Raw genomic sequence first — 23,355 nt, 5'->3', positions numbered from 1 at the left:
TATATATATATATATATATATAAAATCTCTTTGTATGCCCTTTGTTAGAACTGAGCTAGTCAGTGTGTAATGTAGCTGTTTGAACATAAACAACATCTACAAAGTTATGATGCTCAAAGTTCAAAGCAAAGGGAGATATTTTCTTTTAAAGAATTCTCTGTTTTAGGACTACAACAAACGGCTGGTAGGGACTACAACAACTTCTTCTGGGTTAGTGACATCACAAACCCTAAAATTTACATAAACTCTGCCCCTGGGAATATGTAACAAAGGGGTGATGCCATGTTATTGTAATACAGTACATAACGCAAATGCAATAGCATGTCATAAAAGCAAGATGACAACATAAGATATAATGTAATTAAACTAAACTAAACTATACCTGTTCTATCTTCATGCAGTATATATTCTCTGACTCTGTAGGATCTTACAACAGTTCCAATATGAGCGATTTGTAGATTATCATGACAGAATATGCTAATCAATGACTTTAAGATAGTTAACTCCACATCAGCTACATAAATTTATCCACTAACCATTCAGAAACATGTCGCTTCTTCCTGAGTCTCTCCCTCATTGTCAGACTCTGGTTTGAACAAAAAAAATCTGAACAGTTTCTGACATTTTCTGCATGAGGTAATCGGAGCAGCTAAGCTAACACAAACTCTTGAAACTTCACCATCTTCCATAGACAATAGAATAACACAAGACGTGTCACTCGTATTGTTTTGAATGGGAGAAAGTGTAACGCGCAATATGGCGGAATAAGTCCCGCCTTCTAAATAAGAGCCAATCGCTGACTGGTAAAGTCATTGCGTCACTGTAGCGGCCGTTAGATGCACAGGTTTCTATTCGGTTGTTAAGTCTGACGTCACGCGGCAGCGCATCCGGCTCTCATACCACAAGAAAACAACAAATGGTGCTAATATACACACGCGATGTGGTGTAATACTACAAAAAAATTAAAATCATAACCTTTATCTCCATACCAAAATTCCAGATGGCCAGACAATGATTCATCTTTTATAAATCGTTAAAATATTAATGTCTGTGACGCTGTGAGCACGGAGACTGTTGTGTAGACTGTAAGTATTTAAAATGTTTAACTTTTTTAAATGATTGATGTTTAATATGAATAAATAGCGCTCATAAACGACCGTCGATGGCATTCTCAAGTGAAGTGAGTCGAGGCTTGGACCCGGAAACAGTGTTCTTTACGTCATGACTTAACAAGCGGATAGAAACAGTAAGACGCGCCCCTCCGAAATGAGGCACAAGAGATGCGAGAGATTTAGGTCTGCGCGCGCATTAGCTTGATCCAGCCTAAAAAATACAGGGTTTTTTTGTCATGATTCGAGCGTATGTAAAAAAAATTATGAGACATTTGTTGCCAGAATTCATTGGTGATTTCAAATATGAAATTTTATCGAAAGCTTGGCAAACAACTTTGGAGAATTTGATGTTTACCCATTTAAAGGAGCTGCATGGATGCCCAGGATACCCGAGAGGCATTTCAAACATGGCTGCCGAGTGAAATTTCTTAAAGGGACTTTGCCTCTTCTTGAGAGCAGCAGCTCATTTGCATTTAAAGGGACACACAAAAATTGAGCGTTTTTGCTCACCCACAAAAAGTGACAAATTTAACAAGCTATAAAAATGATCTGTGGGGTATTTTGAGCTTAAATTTCACATACACACTTGGACATCAGAGACTTATTTTACATCTTGTAAAAGTGCCATTATATGACCCCTTTAAATATGCCGCCACCTCAGATTGGAATCTTCTCCAGACTGCGATAAAGCTAAAAAATTGGTTTCCTATAGTAATTTTAAAAGGTTACTATGACCTTGAGAGTGAATTAATAGTGTGTAAGTGTTTTTTTAACTGGTTGTATTTATGCTGGATTTAGTATTGTATGTTGTAACCTTGATGTACAACTGTATATGTAAACTCAGCTGCTTATCTATCTATCTATCTATCTATCTATCTATATATATATATATATATATATATATATATATATGTAGAGAGAGAGAGAGAGAGAGAGAGTATAGATACAAACACACACTGGATTGCCATGTTGACCAATAAGCTGGCAGCTGGCAGGAGTAGAAACACAACCGGTTGGTTCTGCTAAACAACTGGTTAATCATACATTTTGAGATCAGTATTTGGCCAGCAAAAGCTTGACTTTAAAACTGACATGGTGTTTTTGCACAACCGCTGACCATGAGAACTGTTCTAATGGCCTTGACTATAGCCCTTGTGGGTAAGTAACCTGCAGTGCTGTTTTAAATTACATCATTTACATGCATATCATAGCATACCATTGAATATTGCTGAATATTACTCTTTTGATGATATTTCAGCAAGTCAACATGTGAATCTTTGTAAGTAATTAATCTAATTTTACTAGTAACAAAAGGATACTTTTCTACAGTATGTATGTGTATTATGTAAAATGCTTTTTTTGCACTTTTAGTCCCTGATTTGGCAGGCACCGGGACCTATGTGTACAAATATGAGGCTTTGCTCTTTAGTGGTCTTTACCAGGAAGGTCTGGCCAGAGCTGGCATTAAGATCAACAGCAAGGTTTTAATTAGTGCTGCAGCTGAGAATGCATTCTTTCTTAAGGTACCAGAACTTTTATGCCAGACTTGAATGCCTTCATGGAGATTTGTTCTCTTACTGCCCACATATAATTGAAAAGAAGCTCAAAGTTTCCCCATTCGTTTCAGCTCTCGAAACCTCAGCTGTTTGAGTACAGTGGTATTTGGCCCACAGATACTTTTGTCACTTCTAAGCTCACCTCAGAACTGTCTGCTCAGCTTCAGATTCCTATTAAGTTTGAGTACACCAATGGTAAGGTTGGAAGGATATTCACCCCTTCTGTGGTCCCAACTACCGTCATCAACCTGCACAGAGGAATTCTGAACATCCTTCAGCTCAACCTCAAGAAGACCCAGAACATCTATGAGGTTCAAGAGGTTAGATTCACTGAAATTAAGTTTAATTAGCAATAATATTGAGCTAGATTGAGCTGAGTCTTCTTTCTGATAAGGATGGAGTTCAAGGTATTTGCGAGACCCAGTATCTGATTAGTGAAGATGAAGAAAACAACCACACCATCATCACTAAGTCCAGGGATCTTACCCTTTGCCAAGAGAGGATAATGAAGGATGTTGGCTTGACTTACATTGAAAAGTGCATTGAATGTCAACAGGTCAGGTCAAAAACTTCTTTTCCTATCGGTACTTTAGTTTGTGGGTTTTCAGCTGGGGGTCCATAAAGATATGGGGGTTTGTGACCTGAAAATTATAAACATAGGTGTGTTTCTTCTATATATCATTGGACAGAGGGAAAAGAGTCTCTCTGGAGTTGCAACCTATAGCTACACCATGAAGCCAACTACAACTGGTGTTGTGTTTACTGAAGCAACAGTTCAAGAGATTCATCAGTTTACACCTCATTATGAGATTGGTGATGCTACCCAGATGGAAACTAGGCAAGACATTTCTTCATGCATTCTCATTCTGATTTAATTATATCTGGGTTTATTTTTTTGTGTGTTAACCTAGTTTTATTTTCAATATTTCAGACAAACCTGGACCTTTCTGGAGATTATGGCATCCCCCATAATTCCAATCAGTGCTGAATATTTAGCCCGTGGATCTTTACAATATGAATTTAGCACTGAGACTCTCTGGAGTCCAATTCAGCTCATGAGAATCAGTAATCCACAGGCTCAAGTGAGAACATATTCATGTTATTATTGTAATTTTTCATTTAATGAGTTTGAGTTTTTCTTAATAGTAACTGTCTCTTTTTTGTTTGACTGGTATGCATTTAGATAGTAGATGCTCTGAATCATCTGGCAACCAAAAAACTGGAAGAAGTCCATGAAGATGTTCCTTTGAAATATATTCAGCTCATTCAGCTTATGCGATTTGCGAGTGCGGATGCTGTTGAGGGAATCTGGTCTCAATTCAAAACCAGACCAAATTTCAGGTACACCAATATTAATTTAACAGTCCGAAAAATCTACTTGCAAATTGTCTCTCATCTTTACTTCTCTAAGGAAATGGATCTTAGATGCTGTTCCTGCAGTTGGCACCCTAGCTGCTTTAAAATTCATCAAGAAGATCATCTTGGCAGATGAACTTTCCATCCCTGAGTTCACTCAGGTCCTTCTGGCCGCTGTGCACATGGTCACTGCTAATTTGGACACCATCAAGATGTACTCTGTGCGTACACTCATATCTGAAGATTGACTCAATCTTAAACTCATTATTTAGCATGTCTGAACTTGTTCCTTAAACCACCAAAGGGTCTGGCTTTGAGTCACAAAGTTCAAGAAACACCAGTTCTACGTGATGTTGCTATGCTTGGCTATGGGACAATGATTAACAGGTACTGCGGTGGTGCTCTTGAATGCCCAGTGGAGATTTTGAAGGTAAAGAAGATTCTAGATCAGGGATGGGCAATTTCGGTCCTGAAGAGCCACTGTCCTGCAGTGTTTAGCTTCAACCTTAACCCTTTGACGCGTACGATCACACCGGTGTGATCAGTCTTGGCTGGCCCCAGGAGCGTACGATCACACCGGTGTGATTTAGAACGTTCAGTGCATTACGTGATCAACTGCCAAATTCAAATGTGTGTGCGCGCTTTAACTGGCGCTAAACCAGAGACTGACACACGCAGCGCTTTTCTATATCACATATATGCAGTGTTTTCAACCAAATAATGTTCATTTCAGGTTTCAGACATTTAAATACACATGGGTACTAACAAAACAATATATTTAGAGTTTGTAAAATACACAATGATGTCTAGAAGCGTAAATAACAACCCTTTCCAGTATAACTTGACAACACGTTTAATTCATATCAGATACGCATTGTGAAAGTAACTTAAAAGCTTACTCTATTCTTCCCCAGTTCACCGGCACACTTACTTTCATGTATTTCGGAAGAAGTGGATAAATTCACGGGTTGTAAATCCAACAGATCCGATTCTCTGCGCGGTGCAAACTAACATGGCGGCGCCCATTGCTCATATGGCTCAACTAACATGATCGTTATAAAGGTGTTTAAACTGCAAAACACATCCACTTGCACATATTTGGCAATCGGAATATTAGATATTTCATGCTATAGTTAACAAATTTGTGAATATTTTGAATAGAAAAGGAAAAATTAAATGAAAGCAGATCATCATTCAAACAGTGCTGCGGTGTGCCACATAACAAGCAATGACGCGTCACCATGGAAACCATAAAGTGATACGTTCTAAATAACGGACACCTTAAAAAACTCACGCTGGGAGGTCAGACAGAATATTTGAAACTTACGTGCGAAAGGGTTAAGCAAACACACCTTAACAAGCTTATTAATGACTTCAGGATTACTAGAAAGCTACAGGCAGGTGAGTTTTTTTTTTTATCAGGGTTGGAGATAAACTCTGCAGGACAGTGACTGAAGATGCACATCCCAGTTTTAAATGATTTGCTTAACTGTATGTGTGGATATGTGGACAACATGCTCTTTTTCTTTTAGCCCATCCATGAGATTGTCACTGAGGTGACTGCAGAGACTGACATTGCAGAGATCACATTGATTCTGAAAGTACTGGGCAACGCTGGTCACCCTGCTAGCATTAAATACATCACAAAGTTTCTACCATTATTTGGGAACCAAATACCTAATTTTCCATTGAGAGTTCAAGTGGGTGCCGTTTTGGCTCTAAAGGCTGTTGCAAAAAAGGAACCAAAACTGGTTAGTCAGATATTTTGAGTCATGCTTTGTCATACTGATCAAATGGGATCAACTCCAGTCCCTGGGACTCGAGACACAATGTCTCCCTATTTAGCACACTAATAAACTAAGTTGAATCAAGTGTTTTAATTAATGAGACATTTAAAACATTTTGGGAGTTGGGTCCTCAAGACTGGAGTTGAGAAACACTGAGTTACTATATGTATTTTGCTTTGCATTTCAGGTCCAGAATGTAGTTCTGCAGATTTTTGTGAACAAAGATCTCCACCCAGAGCTGCGCATGGTCTCATGGATTGTGCTTTTTGAGACAAAACCAGGCATGGGTCTGGTTATTACTCTTGCACGTGCTCTTTCGAAGGAACCAAATCTACAGGTGGCCAGTCTTGTGTACTCTCACATGAAAGCCTTGACAAGGAGCACATCTCCTGAGTTTGCTCTAATGTGAGTTTACACTAAAAAAGTATACTGCAATATTTTTCAACATATAGATGTATAAATCTTCAACATCTACAATCCTCCCCTGTGTTTTTCAGTGCTGCGGCCTGCAATGTTGCCATCAGGATACTAAGCCCAAAACTGGACAAACTTAGCTTTCTTTACAGCAAAGCAATTTTCTTGGATGGTTATGAGCGTAAGAAAGTTCTGTTGATCTCCAATGGTGTTGCATGCCAGGAGATGTTTTCCTCTGAAAACTTACTGATTAGTTTTATTGTTTAGCTCGTCTCATGGTTGGTGCTGTTGGTAGTGCTTTCATCATCAATGATGTCGCCACTGTACTGCCCAGAGCTGTTGTAGCTAAAGCACGTGCTTACCTTGCTGGAGCTGCCACTGATGTGATTGAGGTGAGTAGCTATGAAGATGCAATTCTTCTCAGTTCTTCTCATTAATTTCTTAAAACCCATACTGTACCTAATTCTTTCAGGTTGGCATCAGAACTGATGGAATTCAGGAGGCTCTTCTGAAATCTCCATTTCTGAAAGATGAAATGCAGCCAAGGATGAAACAAGTGCTCAAGGCTGTAAGTGTGGCATCCCAGCTAACAGGGAACGTTTCTCTAACTTTCACTAACGTTATGTTAAAGTTTTGTAAATGTTAGAAAAAAAACATTTCTAAAATAATGTTTCAAGAACATTCTTATAATGTTTTCATAGTTAAAATACATTCTTATAACGTTGAGAGGAAACATTCTTAGAACAACATTGTTGGAACGTTCTACCATGTTATTTGTACTTGACTGATGTTCTCATAATGTTGAGTGATAATGCAGTGATACAGCAGTTACATAGCGCATGCATATGCTGTTGTTTTTTTGTCTTTTGTAAGACATTTAAGAAAAATTAGTTTTTGTTTGAGCAGATGCTTTTATTAATTGACTTTTTTGATGAGGACAGCAGGGATGTTTTTTAAAAAAAAAAAAAAAAAAAAAATATATATATATATATATATATATATATATATATATATATATATATATATATGGTTCCCTAAATGTTCTGTGAATGTCCGCCAAATAACATCCCCCAAACCTTAAAAGAACTCCAAATCGTGACCATCTCTGAACATTCTGGGAACATTATTAGACAACGTCCTTAACACCAGTGGGGATGTTTTGAGAATGTTCTGGGAATGTAACATTTCTAGCGGAGCAGGTGGTTTTGAACGTTCAGAAAATAACGTTTTCATAACATTTCCAAATTGATAGAATGGAATGTTCCTCTAACATTCACATAAACCAAGAAAAAACATTCTTGATACATTAAAAAAACTGGACGTTTTGAACGTTTAGAAAACATTCCAAAATAACGTTTTCATAACTTAAAGAGAATGTTAACAAAACGTTCTGACAACTCCTTTTTGTTAGCTGGGATATTATAGATGTAATTTATTCAGTGTTTCTTAACAGCTACATATATATTTTTTGTCTATTTGTTTTACTGCAGTTAACAGCATTCAAGGCCCTCCCAAAGAAGCAGCCATTGGGCTCGATCTATGTGAAACTTCTTGGGCAAGAGATCGCTTTTGCAAATGTTGGCAAAGCAGTTCTTGAACAGGCAACACAGGTCTATTGTAGTAATATAATTTCATATGAACTAAGGGTGTGTTCCCACTTGGCAGGTTTGATTTGATTAAAACAAACTCTGATGCAATTGCTCTGTTAGTGCGGTTTATTTGAATAAGTGTGAATGCTGCCATCCAAACCCTGGTATGCACCAAACGCACCCTGAAAAGGGGTCTGAACAAAAAAGAACCAAGAGAACCAGACTACAACTGTGAACACACCCTAAAACTCTGTTATATAAAATGATTTGCATTGTTTTCCTAAACTTTCAAGAAGAATGTTCAACATAGGGCTAACAATCAAATTTTATGGGAACATTTTATGTTGATGGTCCCCTTTAGACATTCTGTTGACTATAAGTAACTTTGCACCTACTTGTCAATTACTAGTCATTAAGGTATTAGTAAACTGATTGCTTAAAGGTGCTACAGAGGATGTTTTGTTTTATACATTTTTTGCAATATTACTTGAAACTGTCTTTACTAACAGATAAAAGACTATTTATTAGGTGCACTGAAAGGAATAATATTAATATACATCATCTGTGCACGAGGTAGGGCCTTAAAAACATCAGCCAATCATTTACACGATCATCGCGTAAACGATTGGCCCTCTGGCTTGTCAAGTAACAACTGCAGATTATGAGTTACCTGCGGTGAGTCCGACATCCACTAACACGACACAACGAATGCCGGTGGTAAACAAACACTCGTGTTCCAATACTCGTGCACAAGTTTTGGGAGGCGTTCCCTCGAAATGAGCTGTGGAGGTTGTTCTTACACATGCGCTCATTTCAAAAACTCACTAACAGTCTTTGGTTTCTCAGTTGTCGAAAACATCCTCTATAGCACCTTTAATATATGCTAACACTTTATTCTGATGGTCCCCAAAAGACCTTCTACTGATTATAAGTAACTTTGCAAATACATGTCAAATTATTTTACTAACCCTAACCCTACCAGTCTACTAATACTTTAATGAGAGTTAGTTGATATGTAGGTGCAACATTACTTATAGTCAACAGAATATTTAAAGAGGACCATCAAAATAAAGTATTACCAATTTGATCTACAGCTTGGAGGCTATATACCTGAACTGGCAGGGGAAGCACTTAAAGCAATGCAGAATGGCATTGCTTTCAAATATGCCAAGCCCCTGCTGGTGGCTGAAGTGCGTCGCATCTTCCCATCAGTGGCTGGTGTACCCATGGAGTTTAGTTTGTACACTGCTGCGGTTGCTGCTGCTAATCTGAAGGGTAAAACAGTCGCAAAGGCACATTAATCAATTTGAAGTTAGTCTCTTTTCTAACAAAGAATGACATACAGAAAATGTACTGTAGTTGTTGTTTTTTTTTATTGCCTTCATATCCAGTCCAGGCTATTATTACACCACCTCTAACTGAAACCATCAGTGTTGCTCATCTGATGAAGACAGATGTGAAATTAACCGCTGAAATTTTACCCAGCATTGCCTTACAGACCTTTGCTGTAATGGGACTAAACACTGGCTTTATTCAAGCTGCTTCCATGGCCAGAGGAAAGATCAGTACTTGTTTTCCTTTAAAAGTGGAAGCAAAGTTTGACATCCCAAATGCTAATTTCAAGATAAAGGTCTTTCCTATTGTACTTCCAGTGCATGCTGTGACTGCACGGTAGGGAATATTTTGAGTAGTCCTTTACCACTGTCTGTATCATTTCACCACTGTATCACTGCCGCCATCTCATAACTCAAGTGGCATTTTATGCTTCTTGTCCTAAACTAGCATTGAAACTTTGGCAGTAACCAGAAACATTAAGGAGGTCAATGCAGAGAGAATTACACCCATTGTACCTAAGGCGGTAGTTGGGCAACATTCACAAGAAACGCATACCTCCATGATTTCACCTGGAGACTTGGTAAGATACTATAATAAGAGATTTTTTTGGCTATATATGTGTTAAAAAAGAGAATTTCTAATCATTTGTTTTATTTATCCCTACATAGTCATCTGAAAACGTTAACCATTTGGCATCTGTTATGCCACCTGCCGAGGAACCTGAACTGAGGACAAGTACTCCAGTTCACAGAACTCTTTGTTCTGTTGTACCTCACATTGGAGTCAAAGCATGCATGGAGATTATGTCCTGTAATGCTGACTTCATCAAAAACACCACCCTTTATAACATGATTGGACAGCATGGAGTACATATTAACATAGCTCGAGGCAAGTATCTAAAATAAAAACTATACAAATGACATCTTCAGAGTTTCGTCAGAATTATGTTTGTAATAAAATTAAAAATTATTTATCTGATAATTTATTTATTGACAGCTGATGGTCCAGCTGTTGAGGGACTAGAGCTAGAGGTCCAACTGGGTCCAAGAGCTGCTAAAAAGCTCCTTAAAGAAATAAACATTGTTGATGCAAAGACTCCCAAGTTCAAGATTGTCCTTCAGAAATTGAAGGAAATACTGGAGGGTGGACAGAGGAACAATAACTCCAGGTTCTTCAACCATAATGTATTGTTTTACACTAGAAGCACCAGTAGCCGCAGCATTCGTTCCAGCAGTTCTGTTCGCTCTTCCAACCCTCATCTGTCCAAAGTGAGTTTTCATTATCACACTGGTAAATTCACACTACAGGACTTAGATACCAGGCATGTCTAGATATTTAATGTATCGGCGACACATCGGCGCTTCTCTCAAATCACAACATTGATCATTCAAACAGTGATCGTCACTCATGTGAATGCCTCAGATTTTGAGTTTTTGACAGCAATCTTCATCAACTGTCAGCAACGTAAAATTAGGGCTAAAATTGTGTAGCATGTGGCTGACATTAGTAAATGATGTTTTTTCTTTCATTTATTTCTTAAAGTCAATGTTTTAGTGTTTTACTCTTAATTTTTTTTATTTTTTTTATTCTGGATCACTAGGAACTTTCCAGTGGACAAAACAGTGAACGTTTCAAGCCTGTTAAGGAGGTGGTATGACAGTTCCCATCAGCAAATCTTTGATAAACCCTTTTAGTTATTTATTTGATTTTTACATAGATTAATTGGTAAATGTCTTTACAATGCAGCAGGCTGTATTCCTTGGGGAATCACTTCCTCCAGTGTTTGCTATCATTGCACGAGTTGTGAGAGTTGATCGCAAATTGTTGGGGTACCAGCTTGTTGCTTACCTGGACAGGCTCACCTCAAGAGTGCAGATCATTGTGGTCTCTATTGCAGTGAAGGACAACTGGAAGATGTGTGCCAATAGCATCCTGCTGAGCAAGCAAGAAGTTGCTGTAAGAAATTTCATGAAATGGTTTCAGATACCACTTTTGTTATGTTAGGGGTGTACAATCCTGCTCCTGGATGGCCAGTTTAGCTTCAACCTGCCTAAACACACTTGAATGGTAGTTTCTAGTTATCTTCTTTAAGAAGGATTGGAGCTAAACTCTGCAGGATAGTGGCCCTCCAGGAGCAGAACTGGACACTCTATCTATAACCCTATAAAATGTTCTTCAATCTAGGCAAGGATAGCCTGGGGTGCAGAGTGCCAACAATATGCAATTTCCATCAACGCAGGGGCTGGCAACCGTGGTCCAAGTCCTATGGCCTATCTCAAAGTGAAGTGTGAGAAGGTGCCCACAATTATCACCAAAAGGTTTGGTTACTCTCCATTTCGCAAAAGTTCCACTTCATAAATGTCAATGTGTCAATACTTTTTCTTTCTATTCAAGTTTGGCTGAATACATTCCTGGTGCGGCTCAAATGACTGGATTGGCCATTAGCGATGAAAAAAACATTGAGAGACAGATTGAACTGGTCATACTTGTCCCAACTGAAAGGACCCTGGACATCATTATTAAGACCCCAACGGTAAGCAACAATCTAATGACTGACTCACTATGCCTTTACTAACAGCACTTTAAAAAAAAAAAAAAAAAAAAAATTGTGAATTTGCAGATGACCTTGTCCAAGTCAAACTTGGTTCTTCCAATTGCTTTAACTTTTGAAGCTGTCCAGGCCAATCCAGAAGAAGATGTCATAAACATAATTCGAAACCTTTATATAGAGGCTAGTTCAGGTTAGTAAAGTTAAATGGCCTTTCGTGTTTGTGACTTTATCTTTATCTTCACTAAATGTTTTGTTTGTCTCACTGTTTAGCTAAATGCAGTAAGGTCAGAAACACCTTGACTACTTTCAACCATAGAATATACAACTATGTAATTCCACTTTCCTGCTACCAAGTCTTGGTTCAAGACTGCACTTCAGAGCATAAATTCATAGTCCTAATAAAAAAGGAGAATGTCTTTGAGCATGAAGACCTAAACATTAAGGTGGCAGACATGTAAGTCCTGCTTACTGGTATTACTAGTTCCACAAAGCAACCTCACTGCAATATTAATTTTTTTTTTCTCACAACAGTGATGTAAACATATACCACAAGCGCAGTGCAATGAAGGTTAAAATGAATGGAATTGAAGTACCAACCACGAATATTTCATACCAGCACCCAACAGGTTGAGGTTCTCTCCACATTAATTTGGTATAAAAGTCTGTTGCTTGCATTAGCATTTCACTTTTTAGACTTGAAATGCAATTAGAAAAATAAGTATTTGAAATGCATTTTATGCAATTAAATATAACGTTTAATGGGATGGTTACTACCTTGGGAAGGAAGACTTGGTATGTTCTCCTGTAAATTTTAGTTTTTTTCTTTATAGGAAGCATACGAATTGAAAAGAAGGGTCAAGGCATCGCTCTCTATGCACCAAGCCATGGTCTACAAGAGGTCTACTGTGACACTGATCAGTGGAAGGTAAGACATAACTTAACAGACCAGTATATGGGGTCATTGAATTAAACAAACTATGTTAGGGTATCACAGTTTAACAGTTTAATTTGATATTACAAACATTGCGCTCAAGGTGTTAAAGGGTTAGTTCACCCAAAAATGAAAATAATGTCATTTATTACTCACCCTCATGCCGTTCTACACTGTAAGACCTTCGTTCAACTTCAGAACACAAAGACATTTTTGAGGAAATTCGATGGCTTAGTGAGGCATCTGTTGCCAGCAATGTCACTGAACCTCTTAAGATACAGAAAGATACTAAATGCATATTTAAAACAGTTCATGTGACTACACTGGTTCTACCTTAATATTGTAAAGCAATGAAAAAACTTTTTGTGCGCAAAAAAAAAAAAAAAAAAAAAAAAAAAAAAAAGACTTTTCAAAAATATCTAGTGATGGGCTATTTCAAAACACTGATTCAAAACAAAAGATTAGTAAAGCTTCGAAGCAGTGGTTCAGTCCATTGTAAGATAAAAAGAGGTTTCACCGATTTTGCAGATTTATGTTGCGGACTGGATGAAGGGACAGACTTGTGGACTGTGTGGAATGGCTGATGGAGAAATCGTACAGAATTATCGTACACCCAGTGGATACCTGACCAAGAGCTCAGTCAGCTTTGTTCACTCATGGGTGCTTCCTGCTGAGAGCTGCCATGATGCTGGCCGTAAGTGTTTTACTGCTACAACAATTCACTCGAATAAAATGCATTTACTGTATATTATCTTCCCCAGAGTGTCACATGAAGCTTGAAACTGTGGAACTGGAGAAGCAGAAGTCAGATAGGCAAGAGTCCAAATGCTACTCTGTTGAGCCTGTGTTGCGTTGCCTGCCTGGCTGTCTGCCAATCAGGACTAGTCATATCACTGTTGGATACTACTGCCTGCCTTCTAGTAAGACCTTCATCCACTTAATTTTCATCAGAGGTGGGTAATCCAGGGGTCAAAGAGTAAAAGTCCTGCCACATTTTTTATTACACCCACTGAAGCATTAATGAGATAAATAAGTGATTAATTGAGTGATGATTGAGCATTATTGAAGACACCTGATGATAACAAGCAGAATCACCAAAGGAGAAAATCACAATTTAAGTTACCATCATCGAGGTCAGGGTTTGTTTTAGTTGAGCTCTTGATCCTTGACTGTTTAAATATAAGATTTTGTTTGGGCAGTTTTAACTGCATTAAAACCAACCAGACAAGCAAAGTTAAAAGATGATCAGATGTTGGTTATGTTTTCTCAAAATCATTGTTTGATCTGAATCACTGAACTCATTAGAGCACAATCTCTGAGTTCGATTGACATTATTGGTTACAGCAGCACTGTGATTATACAGCAGAAGATCAGCTTTATCAATACACAATTTAAAAAAAAAAAAAAGTTGTCCTCATCACATAAAATAAAAGATTATTAGGCACACACAGACATCAAGTATCAGCCTGTGAATCTCAACAACGGTGACAAGCAACATATTCTGATCAACAGATCAACTCTGAACATTAGAAAACAAGCTACTAAAAAGTCACATAAAAACAGCAAAATTTTAATAGTGAGAATAAATGAAATTACTAAGACAATTCAGCACATAATTTATTCATGCAGCAATGCATGATGGGAGCCATGGATGAATTTTGATTGGTGGCACCCAGAATGCACTGCAACATGCTTTATGATGGCCACCACTGTTGAGATTCACAGGATGATTCTTAATGTCTGTGTGTTTAAATGAGCTCTGCTTTTTTTTTTTTAATCAGAACTCTTATAAGAATAAAATAAATAAAAGATTGTATTGATAAAGCTGATCTTCTGCAGAATCACAGTGCTGCTGTAATCTATAATGTAAATCTAACTCAGAGATTGGGCTCTAAATGAGTTCAGTGATTCAGATCAAATAATGATTTTGAGAAAACATAACCAACAACACCTGATCATCTTTTAACTTTGCTTGTCAGGTTGGTTTTAATGCAGTTAAAACTGCCCAAACAAAATCTTATATTAAAAAGTCAAGGATCAAGAGCTCAACTAAAACAAACCCTGACCTCGATGATGGTAACTTAAAAATTGTGATTTTCTCCTTTGGTGATTCTGCTTGTTATCATCAGGTGTCTTCAATAATGCTCAATCATCACTCAATTAATCACTTATTTATCTCATTAATGCTTCAGTGGGTGGAATAAAAATATGGCAGGACTTTTACTCTTTGACCCCTGGATTACCCACCTCTGATTTTCATACAACATTTCATCGATTTCTTTTTTAGAAGCAACAATTTCAATTGATGCTTTTGTTTCAGATCTAAAATCAAACCTTTCTGCAAATCTGAGCAGCAACTATGAGAAGACTGAAGATCTGATAGAAACTGCAGAAGCCCATGTGGCCTGTTACTGTACAGAGGAGTGTGTTTAACACTGTAGCAAAATTGCATTTTTTTTTTTTTTAAAAAGCAGTTAAACAAATAAAAAATTATACTAGCTAAACAAAATGTATTTATGGGTTAAAACTACATCACATTACTACATCACATCAGCGCAAGCTCAATAAATTAAGCCACTTTAAGCGGTTTTCTATGGGAGGAAGGCTTAACGTGTTATTAAATGCGTTGAGATCATTCAGGACTCATCTGATTATTTTGTAGGCCTACATAGTATTTATTAGTATGATGTTTAGTGAGTTTGGTCTGTTAATATCACTGTCCTAGGCTACAATCCACGTCAAGCGTTTTTCACGTTAAGCATTTTAGAATGTCCCGTTGCCGACGCATCATGCCTCACTGACAAGTAGGCTATTGCGTTTATTTTGTTTTTCCTTTTTTATTTAAAATATTCACAAACTTGTTAACTATATCATGATATATAGATGATATATTCCGATTGTCAAATATGTGGAAGTGAATGTTTTTGTTTTATCAACATGATCATTATAAATAACAGAGGATCAGTCGGACTTACATCACAAAATAAATTTTTCCTGAAATACATAAACGTAAGTGGCTGGTGAACTGAGAGAAAAGAGTAAACTTTATTGTTTCATATGCAATGTATCTGATATGAATACAAAAATAAATTATAATCGAAAGGATTATTTCAGCTTCCATATCAGAGTTTGGAGTTTGCATTTAACAAACTATAAGTATATATGTCTTTTTTAATATATAGCCTAGTACTTCATTTAAATGTATTTTTATGAAACCTCAAATAAACATTATGTGGTTGAAAACACTGAATAGTTGTGAAATATGAAAAGCACAGAGCGCGTCCATCTCTGGCTCAGCGCCAGCAGCACAAAAGCAGGTTTGAATTTAGCCGGTGTGATCGCACGCGTTAAAGGATAAAATTGGGAGTGAATGGGGGAAAAATTGAAACTGAGGGGGCACAAATCAGATCTGAGGGGGCAATACCCCCTTTTGCCCCTTCGTGGCGCCGGGCCTGATCAAAATTTATCCATGGGTCCCATCATGCATTGCTGCATGAATAAATTATGTGCTGAATTGTCTTAGTAATTTTCTTTATTCTCGCCATTTTATTTTTTGTTGTTTTTATGTGACTTTTTAGTAGCTTGTTTTCTAATGTGATCTGTTGATCAGAATATGTTGCTTGTCACCGTCGTTGACATTCATACGTTGATTCTTGATGTCTGTGTGTGCCTAATATTTCTTACTTTTTTTTTTTATATTAGAATAACTTTTAAGAAATCTTTTGGATTATACTGGAAAAGATGTATCTTCTGCTGTAGAATCACAAGACTGCTATAATCAATAATGTAAATTTAATTCAGAGATTGGGTTTTAAATGAGTTTGGCGATTCAGGTCAAATAATGATTATGTGAAAACATAACAAACACCACCTGATCATCTTTCTTTGTCTGGCTGTTATAACTCAGTTAAGCAGCCAAATTAAACCTAATACTAAAGAGTCAAGTGTCAAGAGCTCAACTAAAGCAAACCCTGATCTACATGATGGTAACTTAAAATTGTGATTTTTTTCCTTTGGTGATTCTGTTTGTTATCATCAGGTGTCTTCAATAATGCTCAATCATCATTAACTCATTAAATATCTCATTAACTTATTTTTTACACCATTTCAGTGAGTGAAACAAAAATATGGCAGGACTTTTACTTTCTGACCCCTGGACTTTCCACCTCTGCTTTTTTATCTTCAGTTGATTTCATCAGGCTGTGGATAAAGTCATATGTAGTTCTTGTGTTTATGTTTGTCTCTTTTTTACTGTTCTCTTCTCTCAGTGATTCTGCTTGTTAACAGTCTTGTTAATGCTAAGATGATTCTATAAATAATATATAAATATTTTGTGGCTCAGATAAGGTCCAGTTCAGGGCTGCATTTCCCAAAAGCATCGTAAGCTTAAGTTGATCGTAGCTCCATTGGTGGCAATTGGTTCTAGAAACATTAAAAAAGTCCAGTTTTCTTGACATTAAAGGAACGTTTAAGGTATAATGTTCCTCAAACGTTCTTTCAACTTCATTTTGATTTAAAATTCAACATTGTAGGAACGTTGATTTGTAACATTCCAAGAACATAAAAATGTCCAGTTTCCTTAATGTTAGTGGAATGTTATTTAAAGGTTAGTATGATGTTCCTGAAACATTCTTTCAATCATTCAAACACCTGCTGTGAACGAACACTGAAAGAAAGAGAAATAAGAACACAAACTACAACTTTCCTTAGCCACAGCCTTAGATGAACTGAAGATAAAATACATTAAATCTCTGAAGATCTGATTAAACAACTCCACAAACAGCATTACTAGCTTCACTCATTACTAACCTGACTGACTTTATTTCTGTCACACGTCTACAGAAGATATTATTGAGGATTAACATGTTTAGATGTTTTGTTTGAGGTCACCATCATGGAGATTGGTGGTTGCTTTAGTTGAGCTCTTGACCCCTGACTGTTGTAGAGTTGCTTTTTTATCAGCTATTGCAGGTGTTTTCAGAATGTGTTTTTAATGTGAAAGAATATCATTTGCAACACTGTCATTGTTAACTTTCTGTTTAAAACATTTTGTGTCATTTATACACTCACAGACATCAACATTCGGCATATGAAACAATGGTGACCTGCTTCATGCCAGCATAAAAAACACATTCATGGTTCCCAGCATGCATTGCGACATGAATAAATTATGCAGCTGAATTTTTTTTATTGTCACCATTGTTGAGGTTTGTATGATGAGTACTGATGTCCAAGTGTGTCGTTTTTAACTTCTAAATTGTTTTGGACAATCCAACATAAATCAGTTTAGTGTTAAAAACACTAAACTGAGTCTATTTTTTTTTCACATAACACTTCAATACCAAAAGTAATGAAAACTACAAAAAGGCAGTTGATTAAACCACTTTAATGCAGCTGTTTGTCTGTTACAACAAATATGTTGATCTGCTTTATCAATGCAGAAATGTTTTCTGAATACACCTGCAATTGTTGATAAAGAAGCAACTTAACAAAAGTCAAGGGTCAAGAGCACAACTAAAGCAACCACCAATCTCCATGATGGTGACCTCAAATGAAACATCTAAACATCTGTCAATTCTCATTAAGAACTTTTGTAGACGTGTGACAGAAATAAAGTCAGTCAGGTTAGTAATAAGTAATAAGTGAAGCTGGTAATGCTGTTTGTGGAGTTATTTAATCAGATTTAAGAGATTTAATGTATTTTATCTTCAATTCATCTAAGGCTGTTGCTGAAGAATGTTAGTTTGTGTTTTTATTTCTCTTTCTTTCAGTGCTTGTTCACAGCAGTTGTATGAATGCTTGAAAGAATGTTTCAGGAACATCATACAAACCTTAAAATAACATTCTACTAAGATTACGGAAACTGGACATTTTCATGTTCTTGTAATGTTACAAATCAATGTTCCTACAATGTTGAATTTTAGATCAAAATTAAGTTGAAAGAACATTTGAGGACCATCATACCTTATAAAAACATTCCTGTAATGTCAAAAAAATTGGACGTTTTTTATGTTCCCAGAACCAACACTGACTTATTCCAGCTAACAGAATTTTGTTATAAGAACATTCTCTAAATATTCAATCATGACTTCATTCATCAATGCTGAACATGCACAGTCCTAAACATTTCACTAGCAATCAGCCTGAGCTACTAAAAATACTTGTATTAAGAATAATACATTTTAAAATGAACAATTATAAAATATTTCAAGTGAAACTGTGACATGGTCCTCAATCTAATATTGACTTTAACAGGTTTTGATGACATTTGATGCCAGGGTGACCTAACCTAAAACTGATAGTCTTATGCCAAATCTTTCTATATTGTGTACTTTGAGAGCAAAAAGCTACAAAAAAAGCATAGCAAACTCCCCATGAAATATTGCCATTAGTGTAAATGAGACTGGGCTATCCAATAGAACTGAACTACACAACACAACCCACAAGACAGTAAATCCCTTTACCTTGAGTGAACCTACGAAAACAAAGCAATTTCTGATTGTCTCTCCTAATAAATGAATCCACTCTACTTTTGAGTGATCACTGCAGATGACTTGATTAGGTCGAGGGACTCAAATATATAAAAGTTTGGCATTTATAGGGAATACAGCTGCATTCAAAAATCAGTAATGATGCATTAGGTAATTAAAAACATACCAGCAATTGCAGCATTTATAAAATCATATGTTTTCGGCCGTTCTATATTTACCTTCATAATTTAACAGTCTTATCATGTCAAGTCAGTGAAGAGTTTGTTTTGGATTTTAAATAATAAACATATTGCAAAGTATTACTGTTTTTCTCCATTGGTTTGGCTCATTTCTTGAAACAGAAATTACATTCTCAAAACTCTAAGATCAGTTGGCAAAACAGTCTTACAGTTCAGCACAACACTATAGCTCGCTTGCAAAAGCTCATATCTCTCCCAAAACAGTTCACTCATGTGTCAAAACTAAATTTCCTTCTCATTTAAACAGCCAGTGCCCCCAAAATGCTTCGTCCCTTTGGCATTGTGTAAGCACTGCAAGTCAAAATGTTTAGATGTTTTGTCATTATGGCAGAGGACCATTGAGATATCCCTCATGTCCACCTTTCAGTCTTAGCCCAGTCCTTCATTGACAATGGTTACTCAATTGTATTCTGTTAGCTAGACAAAAAACAGTAGTGTAAAACTGAAAAAAAAAGAAATAGGATTTTAGGGTAAGAGTAGCCTCCAAGGTTTGACATCACACATTGCACTCATACTGCCAAGGGAATTGTAACCATTATCATTCACACACATAAAGTAACTTCCATACATCAGAGTAAAAAGAAAATGTATACAGCATAATATACTATAATATAAACACACAAACAAAAAACAATGACAATTATATACAGCCTACAGTGCTGTAAATAAAGCTCCTTCATTGGTCAAGTTCTAGTTTCACCTGACTGTCAATTGATGTAATAAATTTATCAAATGTTCCAAGGATTGATATATGGTATTCATGGTATTATGTTCTTGACTAATTTTGACAATTGAACAGACTATTGTGCATGTGATGACTTATACAATGAAATGACGCTGACACGTTTTGGTGCGAACAACCATTAGACTGAGAATCAACAATCAGTTTAGATCAACAAGATCTATTCACTTGGAAATTGTGCTAAATGTAGGCTGCCTGTATCATTTGCAAAGATGTACTGAGACATTGAATGAGAAAATCAATTTTGTTGTGAACAATTGCCAAGTGGTTTGGAGGTTTGTCCATGTTGTTTTGAGAATGTAATTTCTGTTTCAAGAAATGAGTCAAACCAATGAGAAAAACTGTAATATTATATATTAAATGTATTATATACATCTTAATAATCTCAAGAATTAGTAGAGATAGTTTTTCTTTGTCTAAATATATACATATACCCACACTGTAAAACTCAATAAGTTCAGAATACTCAAAACATTTGAGGAAACTTATTACTTCAAAACATTTAAGTTAACTAACTTATTTTTTTTAAGTTAGTAGAACTTAATTTTTTTGTGACAAGTGGGGCGGGGCCGAGAGCCATGGAAGTGGAGCAATGCTAGTGTGGTGCACAGGTGTCTCTCATTAACTCTCATTAACTCACAGGTGTCTCTCATTAACTCATTATCACATCACTGGCATTCCTTCGCTCCCACAGTTCTCAGCCTCGCCCTACTCAAGTACATGTAGTTAATTTACATAAACATCACATTCAAATCTTGGTTAAATGTTAGTTAGCAAAAAACACATGCTATTATAATTATCAAAGAGACTGTCAATATATACTTGCATGTATATAATCAAACAACGTACTCGGTTACTAACGTAACCTCGGTTCCCTGAGATACGGAACGAGTACTGCGTATGGGGAAAGGTCTCCCTTTTTCCCCGCTGCTGAAGCCTTTTTCAATAACGCAGTGTAACTGCACCGTCATTGGTTCACTCATAGACAAGTTGTTGAACCAATGGCGGCGCGGCATAGCTGCGCGGCCTATGGCGACAAAGCGCGCGAATATTCCCGCCGAAATGGGCGGGGTATAGGGCTATATAAGCAGGCGTTTCGCCATAGGATTTCAGTGTCAATCGACTGAAGCGACGACCCTGAGCCGCAGCCTCGTGGCACGGCAAGTGACGCAGTACTCGTTCCGTATCTCAGGGAACCGAGGTTACGTTAGTAACCGAGTACGTTCCCTTTCGATACTTCACTCGTACTGCGTATGGGGAACGAATTCAACCACGCCGTGCCACGGCTGGGAACGATATAGCTTGCATTTGGCCACCCAGAGGGGGCAAAAAGGACAAGCGGAGGCAAAGCCTAACCGAACCCATGGTTACACTGAAGGAAGATACTTCCTATGGTGGCGTGAAGCGGGACCTGTTGGAAGCCGCTAATCACACCGACAGGACCCGAGCTTGTAAGGTCGGGACATCGAGGTGATAGAACCTGACAAAGGTGGACGGCGAAGACCAGCCGGCCGCCTCACAGATGTCTTGGATGGAAACTCCGTTGGACCAAGCCCACGAGGAAGCCATTCCTCTAGTGGAGTGGGCCCTGACTCCTATGGGGCAATTAGTGCCCAGTGAGGAGTAGCACAGGTTAATAGCATCCACTATCCAACGGGAAATGCGTTGTTTCGAGACCGGAGACCCTTTGGTGCGGCCGCCAAAACAAACAAAGAGCTGATCCGACAGTCTGAAAGACTGTGATCGGTCTATGTAGGTCCTCAATGCCCTGACTGGGCAGAGTAGCTGCAGCTCTGGTTCGTCCGCCGAGGGAGGAAGAGCAGAGAGCGAGATGACCTGAGCTCTAAACGGAGTTGAGAGCACTTTAGGGACGTAGCCATGCCTAGGTTTCAGAACGACCTTAGAGTCACCAGGCCCGAATTCGAGGCATGCAGGGTTCACAGAGAGGGCCTGCAAATCGCCAACACGCTTTACCGATGCTAGTGCTAGTAGCAGAGCGGTTTTTAGTGTTAGGGGCCTGAGGTCGGCTGAACCCATTGGTTCAAATGGGGCTCCTTTCAAGGCCCTGAGGACCAACGAGAGGTCCCAGGAGGGAATAGTGAGAGGGCGAGGAGGATTCAAACGCCTAGCACCTCTCAAAAAACGGATCACGAGCCCGTTTCGTCCCACCGATTGGCCAGCAATAGGAGCGTGGAACGCTGCAATGGCTGCTACGTAAACCTTAAGCGTGGAAGGGGAGCGCCCCATTTCCAAGCGTTCTTGGAGGAAAGACAGTATGGAAGATACGTCACTCTCCACAGGGTCTATGTTGCGTGTTGAACACCAATCAACAAAGACTGACCACTTCTGGTCGTAGAGGCGCCTCGTAGATGGGGCTCTAGCCTGAGAAATGGTATTTAGGACGTCCTCGGGGAGGCTAGTCGGCTCCCATCGAGGGACCAGAGGTGCAGAGCCCAGAGCTGCGGCTGTGGGTGCCAGATTGTTCTGTTTGCCTGAGAGAGGAGGTCCCGTCTCAGGGGAATCGGCCACGGGGCTCTTAGAGAGAGCCTGAATAGCTCTGAGGACCAAACCTGGTTCCTCCAGAGCGGGGCCACCAGAAGGACTCTGTGCTGGTCTTCTCTGATACGCCTGATGACCTGGGGGATCAGTGCGATCGGAGGGAAAGCATAAAGGAGCGTGCTGGGCCATGTGTGGGCCAGAGCATCTACTTCCTTCGAGAAAAATGTTGGGCAATGAGAGTTGTCTTCTGAGGCGAAGAGGTCTACCTCTGCCTTCCCGAAGAACTCCCAGATCGTGAGGACCACTTGGGGGTGGAGCATCCACTCGTGGAGGGGATGTTGCTCCGTGACAACATGTCCGCACCCAGATTGTTCCTGCCAGGAACATGAGTCGCTCTGAGCGACTGAAGCCTCGGAAGAGCCCATTCCAGCAGTCGTTTCGCCAGAGCGCATAAGCGGCTGGACGAAAGACCGCCTTGGTGGTTCAGGTATGACACCACCGTCATACTGTCTGACCGAACTAGAACATGACGTCCCGTCAAGTAAGCCTGAAAGAACTGAAGGGCTTTCATCACTGCTAGCATCTCTAGACAGTTGATGTGTAGATGGCTTTCCTCGTGGCTCCACGAGCCGAAGGCCGGTCTGCCCTCGCACACAGCGCCCCAGCCCAAGTTGGAGGCGTCTGTTGAGAGCACCGTCCTCCGTGAGACCGCCTGTAAGGGGACTCCGCGTTGGAACCATACTGGATCCATCC

The 23,355-nt window shown here is 38.5% G+C and overlaps 1 protein-coding gene across 1 annotated transcript; it reads left to right on the top strand.

Moving 5' to 3' along the window:
- The first annotated feature begins 2,230 nt into the window (after positions 1-2,230).
- Positions 2,231-15,064, top strand: vtg8 (vitellogenin 8). Its single transcript, XM_067396350.1, has 31 exons — positions 2,231-2,270; positions 2,484-2,635; positions 2,740-2,988; positions 3,063-3,224; positions 3,358-3,505; positions 3,596-3,750; positions 3,852-4,009; positions 4,080-4,245; positions 4,329-4,454; positions 5,557-5,775; positions 5,999-6,216; positions 6,309-6,406; positions 6,493-6,637; positions 6,697-6,793; positions 7,716-7,835; positions 8,909-9,089; positions 9,269-9,485; positions 9,597-9,695; positions 9,820-10,015; positions 10,166-10,417; positions 10,750-10,797; positions 10,896-11,105; positions 11,334-11,467; positions 11,544-11,682; positions 11,770-11,890; positions 11,971-12,154; positions 12,232-12,326; positions 12,531-12,625; positions 13,160-13,325; positions 13,393-13,551; positions 14,952-15,064. Exons 1-31 carry the CDS (start codon positions 2,231-2,233, stop codon positions 15,062-15,064), a joined length of 4,662 nt encoding a protein of 1,553 aa, XP_067252451.1.
- The last annotated feature ends 8,291 nt before the right edge of the window (positions 15,065-23,355 follow it).

Source organism: Chanodichthys erythropterus, chromosome 10 (assembly GCF_024489055.1).
Source record: "Chanodichthys erythropterus isolate Z2021 chromosome 10, ASM2448905v1, whole genome shotgun sequence".
Taxonomy (NCBI): Eukaryota; Metazoa; Chordata; class Actinopteri; order Cypriniformes; family Xenocyprididae; genus Chanodichthys; species Chanodichthys erythropterus.
The sequence above is the reverse complement of the archived record's forward strand: the minus strand, read 5'-3'. Positions and strand labels throughout refer to the sequence as shown.